This window comes from Herpailurus yagouaroundi, unplaced genomic scaffold (assembly GCF_014898765.1).
Source record: "Herpailurus yagouaroundi ecotype Mexico unplaced genomic scaffold, PumYag 67793, whole genome shotgun sequence".
NCBI lineage: Eukaryota > Metazoa > Chordata > Mammalia > Carnivora > Felidae > Herpailurus > Herpailurus yagouaroundi.
The window spans coordinates 11,023,456-11,037,720 of record NW_024420586.1 but is presented as its reverse complement, the minus strand read 5'-3'; the positions used below and the strand labels follow the sequence as shown (position 1 = coordinate 11,037,720).

General features: G+C 37.2%; 1 protein-coding gene across 1 annotated transcript in view; it reads left to right on the top strand.

Annotated features, from left to right (window-relative positions):
* The window catches only part of DMD (dystrophin), a 2,039,083-nt gene that overhangs the window by 386,659 nt on the left and 1,638,159 nt on the right, over window positions 1–14,265 (top strand). The window contains exon 7 of the mRNA XM_040468816.1: window positions 5,170–5,288. Within this exon, the coding sequence (XP_040324750.1) occupies window positions 5,170–5,288 (119 nt within the window). The remainder of the gene's footprint in view (window positions 1–5,169; window positions 5,289–14,265) is intronic.

Sequence of the window (14,265 nt, the reverse complement as noted above, 5' to 3'; positions counted from 1 at the left end):
TGTCTTTGACAGATGTTCATATTGTTTATCTAAAGAAAAAAATGGTTGAAATTTCTGTTCCAAGGTGATTGTCTTTGGTACACTTAGAAATGCCATGAGGTGTTCTGATTTCAATAATTGAGTGACTAAGCTATATACAACAAAGGCATGCACTTAATAAAGAGCATAGGGATTGACAAAGAGCCTTGCAAAAGGTTAGGATATTGCTTGCCTTATATCTATTTAAGGCTAAATTTTATCTGAATATGTAGGAAATGAGAAGTATTATATGAAAACACAGAGTCCACTACAGTGCAGTTAAGTGGAGGCCAGACTCTACTTTTGTAGGAATACTAAATGGTAATTCATTAGAAATAGCTCAGAATATACAGATAAGTTGCTGTAAGTATGATGTTACAATTACATTTTCTTCCTAATCCATCATTTTAATTTATTACCAAAGAAGTAACATAGGACGTAGTTAAAAAAAATCAGACATGGTGGGGGGCAAAGGAAAGCAAAACAAAACAAAATGTGTCTTCGTGACCCCAACCCCACCCAGTCACCCTCCATTTCCTGGAAGTGGTTACTGTCAGCAACTTTTATCTTTCTGATGGTTTTCATAATTACATGTTTCATTTCCTGATTAATGTCTGATAGGAGGTGGATTTGCTTCTTAATGCGAAGCCCACAAATATTATCTCTTATCCCTGTTTCCTAATTTGATTACTACAATATAATCATTTCATTCTTAAAATTGTTGCCTGCGATACTTTAAGTGGTATTGGTGTACCTTTTTTTATCAAGTTTATAATTTTTTTTTCAAATTTTATTTTTAAGTAATCTCTACATCCAGTGTGGGGCTCAAAGTCACAACCCCAAGATCACGAGTCACATGTTCCTCTGACTGAGCCAGCCAGGCGCCCCTTGTTTCATCAAGTTTAGACAATGGGGCGCCTAGGTGACTCAGTCGGTTGAGCGGCCAATCATGATCTCGCAGTCCGTGAGTTCGAGCCCTGCGTCGGGCTGTGTGCTGACAGCTCAGAGCCTGGAGCCTGTTTCGGATTCTGTGTCTCCCTCTCTCTGACCCTCCCCCATTCATGCTCTGTCTCTCTCTGTCTCAAAAATAAACGTTAAAAAAAAATTTTTTTTTAAAGTTTAGACAAGATTTGTTGAGTACCTGATACAGAAGATCACACTCTCTTCTCTCCACCTTCCATTTTGTTATAGTATTCTTAAAAAATATTCTCTGAATATAGTTCATACACAATGTTACATTAGTTTCAGGTATACAAAATAGTGATCCCACAACTCCTACTATACTCACCACGAATGTAGGTACCATCTGTCACCATATAACGTGATTACAGTATCATTGACGATATTCCCCCGACTGTGCTTTTTATTTACACGACTTACTCATTCCATAAGTGGAAGCCTGTTTTTCTCATTCCCCTTTGCCCATCCTACCCACCACCCTCCTGTTTCATTATTTTTCCATCAACAGTGTTTGTAACATTTACAAATATAAGTTATAGGTGTTCTTGGCATGAGCCTATAAATTGAAAATGCAGTATTGTTATTTCATACATACAATTAACTTTAGAACTCAGTAATACTTCGTTAGTAATAGTATCAAAGTGTAATACTTCATTAGTAATAGTGTCAAAGTAATTTGATACTGTAATTAGTCCCATTGCACATAATGGGAAACTGAGGCACAAAGAGGTTGCATTATTTACCTAAGACCATTTGGCTAATATGTGGTAGAGCCAGAATTTGCATTTACAGAGGACTCTGCTTATCTACTGGGCTTTGTTATCTTACTCAAGATGTTCATTTCCTCAAAAGGTTGGTAATCCTTGGTTACACGTTCTTATCTACGAGTTCAGGTCTGGGTTAGCATGGGAAGGTGTGCGGCTTTCTTCTGCATTTGCTTAGTCTTACAATTCTTTATGCATTTGGAGATCATAGTTGCTTACAGTGTTAATTGTCATGATGAATTTTAATCATTTAAAACAGATTAATCTTAATACTAGAGGGGACCTCCAAGGCCATTCAGTACATTTCCTTCTTTTTTAAATGAACACACTGAGGCTCAAATAGGTGATTAGTTCATGACCAAGAGGAGAAGGGGATGAAGGAAAAAAGGGTTAGAATGAGGAAGCAGTTCTGTTTTTTCATTATACTCATTTAACTCTGTTGACTGTACTGTAGGTGAGAAAACTAGTCTCTCACACTCTCCTACCTATATTCTTTTCCACTTGGATTGCTGAAGGATGGAGAAAAGAAGGTGGAGCAGAGATTTCAGAGTGAAGTTAAAACTTCTGCAAATAGTATAGAATTTATGATTTCTCTTTTGAAAAGAACGGAGATGTTTCTTTTAAATCTTTTACTTTCTTGTGTAATACGATGATCGCCTACACACTGAACAGTCATCCAAAGAAATGGAACCTCTGTAGCAACGTACACCTCACTCTGTGTTCCTGTTCACCTCATTTCTGTCCATAGCCCCTGGGTAACAATGTGATGAAGCAAATACTGGTCGAGAGAGAGAGACAGAGTGAGTGCAGGGGAGGGGCAGAGAGAGAGGGAGACACAGAACTCGCAGCAGGCTCCAGGCTCCGAGCTGTCAGCCCAGAGCCCGATATAGGGCTCGAACCCACGGACCGTGAGATCACGACCTGAGCCGAAATTGGACGCTTAACCGACTGAGCCACCCAGGCGCCCCTATCATTGTTATTTCTTATAGTCTTTCCACACTCGAGTAAGCTCGCAGGTTATACAAATTTCAAGTTTTCAAGTATTATAGCTTTTTTGGGTAACATGGAGTAGAGAGGGCAGGTTAGACTTGCTAAGAAGTGAACAAAATTCTGGTAAGTTAATCAGGGTAGCATCAAGAAAGGAAAAGGAAATGCGAGTCCAATGAGAGAATTGTCCGTTTATTTTCATTTATGGTTTTTGAAAATAACAGCTAAGCCCATCCTTATAATTTCCTACCTTGTACAGCGTGAGTTCTGAGGCAGGAGTCCATTGACAGACCCCATTGTCTTAAAATTCTATGTAAAGTATGTTTAAAGATACGGACAGGGGTTTTTGTATAGATATACGTTTTCTAGTGCTCATCAGATTTTCAAAGGTGTCTGTGATCCAGAAAAGGTGAAGAATCAGTTGACGAGTGGTTTCCAATGTTGTAGGGGTAAATGGTAATTCCTTCAACGGCCAAGACCTTTCTCAACCTCCTCCCAGTCCCCCTTCCTAACCCCGTCTCCCACTGCTTCTCAATGGTAAAGATCTCTCTGTGGAGGCAAGCCTTTGAGTTTTGACCAACTAAGCACATTCTGCTTTTTTTCTGGTGTAGGAAGTTTGATTTTTTAAATATCATTACAACTCAGAATTCTCTTCTCAAAAACTTCTTAAATCTCGTTGCAAACCATGATTGAAGATTCCCTTAAGCCTCAAAAATTTCTTGACCTCTTCAGATTTTAGAAAACCTTTTCTATTTTTCACATTTACGATGTATTTTAACTTATTATGATGTGGGTATTTTTTCCTTATTAGGTTTTAAGCCCTTAAAGGATAAGAATTCCCTCTCATACTCCTTTTTGTTTTCTCTATTATTAAGTAAATTGATATTCTTATAGTATATTGTCATCCATTTGCTGCTTCCATGTCAACGAAATTTATCGAATCAACAAATATTTAGTCAACAAGTATTTATTGACCATCTCCTATGTGTCAGGCTTGCGTTTCCAGAAGTGAACAAAAGCAGTGAAAAAAACCTTTATTCTGCATTCTAGTGGGGGAAACAGATACATAGACAAGATTGGTTAAAATACATAAAATATTAAACAGTAGTAAGTGCTGATGAGAAAGAAATGGATAGGAAATTAGTATATGTATAAGTTTGATTAGGAAGTGTGCAATTTTATTTATTTGTTTTTAAATGTTTTTTCCATTTATTTTGGGAGAGAGAAAGAGTGCAAGAAGAAGGAGGGGCAGAGAGAGGGAAGGAGAGAGTCCCAAGCAGGCTCTGTGCTCTTAACGCAGAGCCTGATGTGGGGCTCTATCGAACTGTGAGATCATGACCTGAGCCAAAATCAAGAGTCAGACACTCAACTGACTGAGCCACTCAGGCACCCTGGGAGTGAGCAGTTTTACATGGGGAGAGAGGAGGGAATAACAATCCTAATCATAATCATAATAAGGACTTTTAAGGAAATACATAAAGGAAGTAGAGAAGTGAGCCATGTCAGTGTCTGAGGAAAGAGAATTCCAGGCAGAGGGAACAGTACATGAAAATACAGAAACTACCTAGCCTCTTTGAGGAATGTGAGGAGAGAGGCAAGGAATAAAATCAGGGAGTTAATGGCGAGGCAGACCATGTAGGGCCTGGTATGTCAAAGTTAAATCAATGAATTTTACTCCCCCGATAGCAGGGACTTGAAAAGAAGGTTATGATGAAACATTTTAACAGATCACTCTGGCAGCTTTGCTGAGAATAGATTAACAAGGGCAAGGGTGGGAGTAAGGGAGACATGAGAAAGTTAATGCACTAAATAATCCATGCAAGATAAAATGGTGGTTTGGATTGAGGGGATGGCAGCAAGGATAGTGACAAGTGGTCAAATTCTGGATACATTTCCAACCAAGTGTTGTACGAGAATGAGTCATCAAACTAGACTCCAGAGTTTCTGTGTGAGCCACTGCAAGTTTGTACTTGTTGATTATTGAGGAAGGGAGAACTATAAGAGAAGTAGGTGGGTTTGGGGTGGTGTGATGAGGTTGAATACTACAAGTTCAGTTTTGGAGCCTTGAGTCTTGTGATGACTCTACATAGAAATACTGAATAAGCAGATGAATCTAGAGTCTGGAGTTCAGGGAAGAGGTCTGGGCTAGGCTTGTAAAATTGGAAGTTACCAGCACATGGCTGGCACTCAAATTTCTGAGGTTAGGTGAGATTAATATATTTCTGTTGCTTGACAAGGTAGAATAAATTCCCCTTTGTTTTCTTCAGGTTTTTCAAGTAAAATTCCAACTTGTTTCAATGAAACACTTTATTGAGGGGTAATGAAGAGTAACATTCAACTCTTAAGGGGGATGGGTATGAGTTGTCAATTAAAAATCAGAATCTTGTGGAAAATTGTAAATTGATTTCTATTTGTCTTTGTGTGTGTGTGTGTGTTTCAGGCCAGACTTGTTTGATTGGAACAGTGTGGTTTGCCAGCAGTCAGCCACACAACGACTGGAACATGCGTTCAACATTGCCAAATACCAATTAGGCATAGAGAAACTGCTGGATCCTGAAGGTTGGTACATTTCTCGAGTGCCATGGCTTTTAGTGTAGTTTAATATTTATCATGTCAGACTTAAAATTTCCACAAACTAAGCACAAAAGAGAAACTATGCATGGTACGTTTTTCTGTATCCTGGATGTATTTAACACACTCTTTCTTCTTGCATTATATTCTGAATTGTCCTGCATGATTTTAGTTCGCAAAATACCATTATCTTAAAGTGTGAAACTTGAGGAAAAAAATTCCAACCCTTTAGAATGTATATGCCTCATGGATGAAGCATACTACGTTTGAAGTATGTTGACTCCAAATAGTTATAAAAAGTTCATGTTTTGCTTATTCTACCAAGAGATTTGATAGACTAATCAGCTATAATTAATTAGCTACTCTTGCCAATTTCATTCATATACTCTATAAAAGGCAACATGGTTTACTGTTTAAATGAGGAAATCTATTCCTGGCACTGCTTCTGTTATAATTTGTCACTCTGGGGGAAGTCCTCCGTTGGATGGTTATTCATTTTCTGCTTCTTAAATTGACAGGCAGCACTGTATTTATGTTTTCATTATATTATGCTTAAATAAATAGCATCCTTATCTCTGGTGCTACATAGTCATACTTTGCACACACATGCATTAGAGGGATAATGATTCTTGACTTCTGCTTTTCTTCTGGCTTATGAGGCACTTTTTTTGTTTGCCAACTTGTTTGAAATTGTACACTCTGTTCTCACTTCCCTGAGGCTTTACCCTACTTTAAAACCAGAATTTGGAGAAGCAGTATCAGTGGGATTGATATCTGTGACATAATACAACCTGGTATTTGGGTAGGGTTATATAATTAAACGGTCTTTGGAATATCGAATCATTTGCAACTGCGGAGATCGAGTGGTAGTGATAGGTCTCATCAGGAAAAGCCCAGAAACACTTCAGAGGATAGTCTTTCAGTGAACTTACCTTCAACTAGAATCTAATCATCTGTGTTGCAGACGTGATTGTCTCATCTTATTGACAGCAGATGCATATTGTGTGTGTGTTTGGGGGGAGGGGTAATTTTAAACTCAAAAACGCATATATCAATCAAAATGAAAATTCAGTCGTTTTAAATGAGATACATAACTACCACAAGAACCAGAATAGTCACATGTAATTGACCAATATATTGTTCTTATTAGGCACGTGTACTTGGGAAGGAAATTGATAATAACACAGATGTGTTTGTGAGATTGAAATCCGATTAAGTTCATTAGAAATGTTTCTTCTGCTTTAAATAATGCATAATTTAGCACTGACTCCTGTAAACTCTTTTTGTTGCTTCAGTAGATAATTAGCATTCCTCCTGCCCCGGTCAGCCCCGGTTTTGCTCTAAGGCAGAAATTGTATCAATCTTATTTCCTTGTTTTGCAGGATGGGGGAGGGTTACCTCACTGTTGACTCCCATACAGATTTACATGTTTTTTTTAATATCTCCAGTGAGGTAGATAAGGGCAGACATAATGAAAATATGAACTCTAACCCCTACGCGTAAAAGGTACAGTGTATGGGTTTGAAGGATACGCCTGCTAATAGTGTTTTATTTTTCATTAATCCATACATGGCAACCAGTTCCCGTTACCTGGGATATATGCTCTAGTTATTCTTGTATGTGCCCTATCCTTTCATAAAATAGTAAGAGTAGGCTTAAATGAATTTTTTCTTGTTAAGTGACAAAATGGCTTTTGATCTTAAGTCCTCCTTTGAATCAGTGAAATAGGGACACCAAATAGGCATCCACATCATAATCAGGAACAAGATTGATAAACCTGTAATCAGAAAAGGGCAGTTGCATAAATGATGTATTTTATAGCATAAAATAGCCTGATAGACCCATTTCCATACGTTTTCCTAAATGAGAAGTACATGTTGAAATGCATATCCTCTAGAGCATTATAATAACTCAAACAACAATTCAATGTCAACCAAATATAACATGGAATACAAACTGATTAATAGAGATCAAACCCCTGATTATGGTTTCGTTTTGCCAATAAAGTCTTTGAGCTGAAAACCCTTTCTGTTGATGGGCTCCCTTCCATTTTAAAGAGCATTCTGTCTCCTGAAATGGTTTATTACAGTTTATTTATGGCTGTCAGTAGGATGAGGATTCAACATAAATCTTATATGTTTAGATTTCTGTCACTTCCTGCCACTGTGTTAGGGAAATAACCAAGTATGCTTTTAAAAATTACTGTTCAATATCTTTCAAGAGGTGTTATCAGTGATAATTGAAAAAAAATACTAACTGAATCGTAAGGATTTTTATTTACTCATTTGTTAGTCGCAAAAGAGAGAATAGCATTTCTAAGAATCTAAGACTTAGAACACTTTGTTCAGTGTATCTCACATGGGAGATTCATGGACTTCTTTCATGCTCTGTATGGTAATTACCTTTGAGATGTTCATATTTTTATTTAAACACATATTGGTTCTTTAGCTTATACATAACGGTGTCAGCTATTCTCCAAAGCAGTTTTCATTTCATAACTAATATACTTCTTAGGAGGTTAATAAAATATTTTGCTTTATATTTGGGGAGATTTTTATTTTGGGGGGATTGAAGTTGTATTTGGCTTAAGAAATACCTGCCAAAAATGTGTTTAGAATTTTAAATGTATGCTTTGTTTATTGGGTTGATTTATAAATTAAAAAGTCATTGAAGTATAATTGGGAGGTTTTCATGTCTTGCATATATTGACTTTGGTATATTTTATTTGGCTTTAACTGGTGTTTTGAGGCCTGAGGTTTGGTTTTAAGAGGAATTGCCTTTTAAAATGAGTAGCAGTAAGCATTAGCATAAGCAATTTCAGGAGCTGTTTCTGGTGTGTTTAAATGTTAACATATGCAAAAATAAGTACTCCTAGGGTAAAATTATTTAATAATTTATGCATCTTTAGGCTCATAGTTATAGAAGGTTTATCTCCTTCAAAATATATCCTATTGTGAATCAGACGATTCACTTTCTGTCACGATTTCCCTGTAAGACATGCTTAGTGCTTGCATTGTGGGTTTTATATACCCACAATTATTGTTTGCTTCCCTGAGTTTCAACAAATTAGTTTGTTTGCCAATCCACACAGCACTTTCTGCATTAAGAGAATGCTTTGTCAGCTTTTCCATGTGAATAACAAAGTAATGATGTTCTTTTTAAAGGAATACAAAAAATGGGGATAAAAATTGTGCTGGTTCTAGATATCTTTTGCATATTACTTTTCTAAATCATTTCCATTTGGGATATACAATATGATGTGAAATGCCCTCACTTATTTACCAGGGTAACTTTGGACTGAAAAATGAATGATGAGAGTCAAATTTGAGGAACACTGTGGCTTGCAAGAAATATTTGTAACCTCAAAATGACATTTACAAACCAATTAGTTCGGTTTTAATCCACTTCATTTTAACTTCATGAAGATGGTGACACAGATTGTATTTTCTGCTTGGCTAATCTCTGCATCACTCTTCAGTTGTTTTCAGAGCCTACTTTTCCAAGAATAAGCACTGCGTTTTGGAAGGTTACACTCCTGAAATGAACGGTTTTAGACCTAACTTTATATGTATGCAGTTTATTAGCCTTTAAAAAATTTCAAGGGAGGAACGTCTGGGTGGCTCAGTTGGTTAAACGTCCACCTCTTGATTTCGGCTCAGGTCATAATCTCACGGTCATGGGATTGAACATGGGATCCAGCCCCATGTTGGGCTCCTTGTTGGAGCCTCACTCCCTGTCTCCCTCCCCTTCCCCCTCCCCCCTCTCCCTCAAAAAAAAAAAAAAGCAAGCAAGCAAGCAAGCAAGAAAGAAAGAAAGAAAAAGAAAATCAAGGGAAAATATGTAGCATTTGACCTAAAAGAGAAGAATGCTTTTAAGGCCTCTTATTTGGATATCTGTTGTTCGAGCAAGTGGTGTTTTTCTTTCATCTTTGTTAAAACCATCACATTTTGATTCCCTAACAAAAAGAAATATTAGTAAGTGGTTTATGCTAAGTTAACATGTAAAGAGAAAAACTATGCCAAATTTAGAAGGATATTGTTGACTGAAATAACTAGAACTTCTTACACACATGCACATTCATTTCGTATCATTTGGATTGATTTTTATCTAGAACCTACTGTAGAATACCTTTTCTTCCAGAAACTGTAATGAGATTGGTATCTATTGGTGTTCCCCATGAATAGGACTTGAACTAGAAATTTTTATTATAAGTGTCTCAGATTCTTTAGAACCAAACTGTCTGCAGTGTTAAATGTTCTTTTTCCCACATATTAAAAAAAAAAGTATTTTAGTAGTACATGTAAATAAAAACAGCCATTGTGTTTTTGATGACAAAGTAACTTGTACAAAATAAGTTATTTGTATAATTTTTTTGTTGATTTAGATCATTGTCTCTGGCAGAGAGTCTTTAGATATACTACAAATTGTTGCTATCTAAAACTAAATGGTGAGTTTCTTGGAAAAACATTTTTTAGTCTAGTTATTTTGTTATGGAAAATGGAAAGTATGATCATCTGCTTATGCAGATATGATAATAGCAAAATAATGTTCCTATTATATCAGCAGGAGACTAGTTTTTCCAGGATTTCTTTTTTTTTTTTTTTAATTTTTTTTTTAACATTTATTTATTTTTGAGACAGAGAGAGACAGAGCATGAATGGGGGAGGGTCAGAGAGAGAGGGAGACACAGAATCTGAAACAGGCTCCAGGCTCCGAGCTGTCAGCACAGAGCCTGACGCGGGGCTCAAACTCACGGACCGCGAGATCATGACCTGAGCCGAAGTCGGCCACTTAACCGACTGGGCCACCCAGGCGCCCCCAGGATTTCTTTTTTAAGGAAACATTAAAATTTGATCATTAAAACCAAATTATATCATTTAATAGTGTTAAATGTAATAATAATGAAAATATTTCTTTAATTTTGAACTGCAATGGATTGTACTTGGAATGCACAAATTAGAAATGGTGTCATATTAGCAAAGAAATGGGGTACATTAGCAAATTTAGTGTTGACATCTCGTTTACTTCATGTGTCTTGAGTGCAACCTATTAACAAAGGAGTTTGGGAAATGCTGTTAAATAGTTTAAATATATACTTGTATTAGTATTGCTTAGGACAGGCACTAGCATTGATACATAATGAGGCTTTAGGAAAACTGATGGCTGATAGAGACGTCCAGAGAAATGTGATCAACATATTCCTAGCCTGCATGTTATTAGAGTAAGGCTACTTACTAGGATATGCTTCACTATTTTTAGGTTTTATCCTGGACCTAATAAAATATATGTTATTTGTACATTTTTTAGTTGATTTAGACTATTGTCTATGGCAGAGAGCCTTTAGAGATATTACAAGTTGTTGCTATCTAAAAGTAAAAAAGAGGTTCTTTTACAACTTTTCTTTTCCATGGGCGGATACATGATATAACTAGCCTTAACTATCCAATGACACTTTATTTTATTTTATTTAAAAAAATTTTTTTTTCAACATTTATTTATTTTTTGGGACAGAGAGAGACAGAGCATGAACGGGTGAGGGGCAGAGAGAGAGGGAGACACAGAATCGGAAACAGGCTCCAGGCTCTGAGCCATCAGCCCAGAGCCCGACGCGGGGCTCGAACTCACGGACCGCGAGATCTTGACCTGGGTGAAGTCGGACCCTTAACCGACTGCGCCACCCAGGTGCCCCCCAATGACACTTTAATATACTTTAATGCATTTGAGTTAAAGTTGACTCGACCAGAGTGTCTGGAGACATCCTTAGTTTTATCACTGCTACAGTAGAGAACAAATCTTTAAGGGACAGTGAGGCAGTACTTTGTACATGAAAGTAATACACAGCAAAATAAGTAAATGAAAACTTACTACATGAGTAAACAGTTACCAGTGATAGTATACAAACATTATGAGGATACACATAATGCATTAACACTGTATTACAGATGATTATATTAACATTAAGATAATACTGTTGGAATATTTTATTTTCTGTTGGAGAACTTTCAAATTGCTTGTCCCAACAGAAATCCCAAACAAATAAATATGTTAATACTTTCCAGTAGCCTGAAAAGCTAACAGTGGTATGGTGGGTGGTGGGGAAGTGGGGGGGGGGGGGAGAGAGAGAGAGAGAGACAGGGAGGGAGGGAGGAAATAGGAATTTACTGTGTCTCTTTGATGTCTTCTACATTAATCTCAGTTCAGATAGCATAGAACACCAAATATTTTCAGGACAATTTGAGCAAATCAGTAACAAATTGATGTGATTTTGATTGTGTTGATTCATTTCAGTCATTTGGATGACTGAAATAATTGGATATAACTGTCCCATATTCACCCACTTAGACAATAGGAAGACATCCAGAACATTAAAGACAATATTTGTGTGTGTCCATGGCCTGATTTATCCTTTACCATAATTTAGCATTTTGTACTAATCTTTCATGTCCTTTCATAATTTATGACAATTTTAACTTCATCGAAAATAGTTGATTTATATATTTTATCTCACAGAAGTTGATTTGTTAAGGTAAAATGAATATTATTTCTTGTTATAGTTAAGTAATGTAGTTTCTCACTTGATTATGAAATTTAAATACAGAAGTATAATCTAATCATGTTATTCAAGATTTATGTTGTGATGAGGTTCTATACCAAATTTGTTCAGGAGCATTTGAGTATAACCCTTGTCTAGATAACTGGGAATTTCTTTTCAGTTATTTTACTCGGATTTTTTTTTTTAATCTAAGTGGGGAAACATACCATCTTAGGCCTATACAGTCACAATAAATCATATTGAATGACTCATGGGGCATTAAATTGTTTAAACAGCTGGGAAATGCATCCACCACATTCTAGTGCTGAATGACATACAATATTTTGTGGATGATGTCTCTAGGTATATCATCGCTAGGAGTCCATTAGACTGTGAAGGAAAATATATTGGAAAACCAATTTGTTGCCCCTTTGTTTTTAATTTAAGTAAACTCAGCTATGATGCAGTAAATTAGGTATTAGTATGTTTGAGTAATTAAAGTGTTCCATAGTTGATATCTGTGTTTCTGACTGATCCCAGAGGGGTATAGCTTTAATCAAAAGCATTTTGAATATTTAAATTGTGATGGAAAATGATAATAAAATGGCATAAAAGGGTGTCTGGGTGGCTCAGTTGATTAAGCGTCCAACTCTTGATTTTGGCTTAGGTCATAATCTTGAGGTTTGTGAGTTTGAGCCCCTGTCAGTGTGGAGCCTGCTTGGGATTCTCTTCCCCCCCCCCCCGAATAGATAAATAAACTTTTAAAAATAAGTGAAATGGAATAGTTTCAAAGTCTCTGAGGTTTTAGTTAAATCAGTGATAATGTTTGAAAGTAAAGCATATGTTGCTTATAGCTGGAATATTTTCATTCATTTTACTGCTTTCAAAGTAGAATTAACTGTGAAAAAAAGTATAAAAGATATCCCAGAAATTGCAAATACCTGAAAGCCTTAAAACTCAGTATTAGAAAAAGAGATTATGAGGTTGATACATATTTTTCCCAATTAAGTGATTTCTTTCTTTACAAAAAAATGGGCCGATTAACAGCTGGAATATGATGTATGGAATATACAAGGTGAAAATGTATTAGTTTAGAAGAATATTGGGTAAAATAATAATGAATTGAGGTCTTGGTTGATTCCATTTAATTCTTCTAACAGGTTAGTTATCCATGTAAAAAAGACCAGAAGCTTTATAGTAGCCTTGTGATTATACTTAAAAATAAAGTATACTCTTAGATTTATTTTCTTATGACAAATTTGTGTGGTTAGTAGGTCGTCCTGTGCTGTCCACTAGAGAGATGAGCAAACTGTCACAGCCATTAAGTGCTTGAGGATGTTATATATTACTAAATTATATTATGGTGGTTGGTGCGCCTGGGTGGCTCAGTTGGTTGGACGTCCAGCTTCGGCTCAGGTCATGATCTCACAGATGGTGAGTTTGAGCCCCGCATTGGGCTCTGTGTTGACAGCTCAGAGCCTGAAGCCTGCTTCATATTCTATGTCTCCCCCTCTCTCTGCCCCTCCTCTGTTTGTGCTCTCTCTCTCTCTCTCTTTCTCTGTCTCTCTCAAAATTAAATGGTTGAAACCCAGTGCTTTTACATTTTAGAAATAATCAATTATTCTGTAGTACCATTCTTGAGAGTTACTTTTTCAATATTGCTGAATAACCTTGCCTCAAATCGAAGCACAGTTACCTTTTAATGTTTATTTATTTTCACAGAGAGAGAGAGAGCGAGGGAGTGCGAGAGAGCACGAGAGAAGAGAGAGAGAAGAGAGAGCGAGAGAGAAGAGAGAACGAGAGAGAGAAGAGAGAACGAGAGAGAGAAGAGAGCGAGAAAGCGAGAGAGAAGAGAGAGCGAGAAAGCGAGAGAGGAGAGAGAAGAGACAGCGAGAAAGCGAGAGAGAAGAGAGAGAGAAGAGAGCCAGAAAGCGAGAGAGAGCCAGAAAGTGAGAGAGAGCCAGAAAGTGAGAGAGAGCCAGAAAGTGAGAGAGAGAGAGAGAGAGAGAGAGCCAGAAAGTGAGAGAGCGAGAAAGTGAGAGAGAGGAGACAGAGAAGAGAGAGACAGCGAGAGAGGGAAGAGAGAGACTGAGAGAGAGAAGAGAGAGACAGCGAGAGAAGAGAGAGACTGAAAGAGAGAAGAGAGAGACAGCGAGAGAGAGAAGAGAGAGACTGAGAGAAGAGAGAGACAGCGAGAGAGAGAAGAGAGAGCGAGAGAGAAGAGAGCCAGAAAGCGAGAAGAGAGTGAGAAAGTGAGAGAGAAGAGAGAGAAAGCGAGAGAGAAGAGAGAGAAAGCGAGAGAGAGAGAGGAGAGAGAGAAAGCGAGAGAGAAGAGAGAGCGAGAGAGAAGTGAGGGAGAGAGCGAGAGAGAGAGCGAGAGAGAGAGAGAGAGGAGAGAGCGAGAGAGGAGAGAGCGAGAGAGGAGAGAGCGAG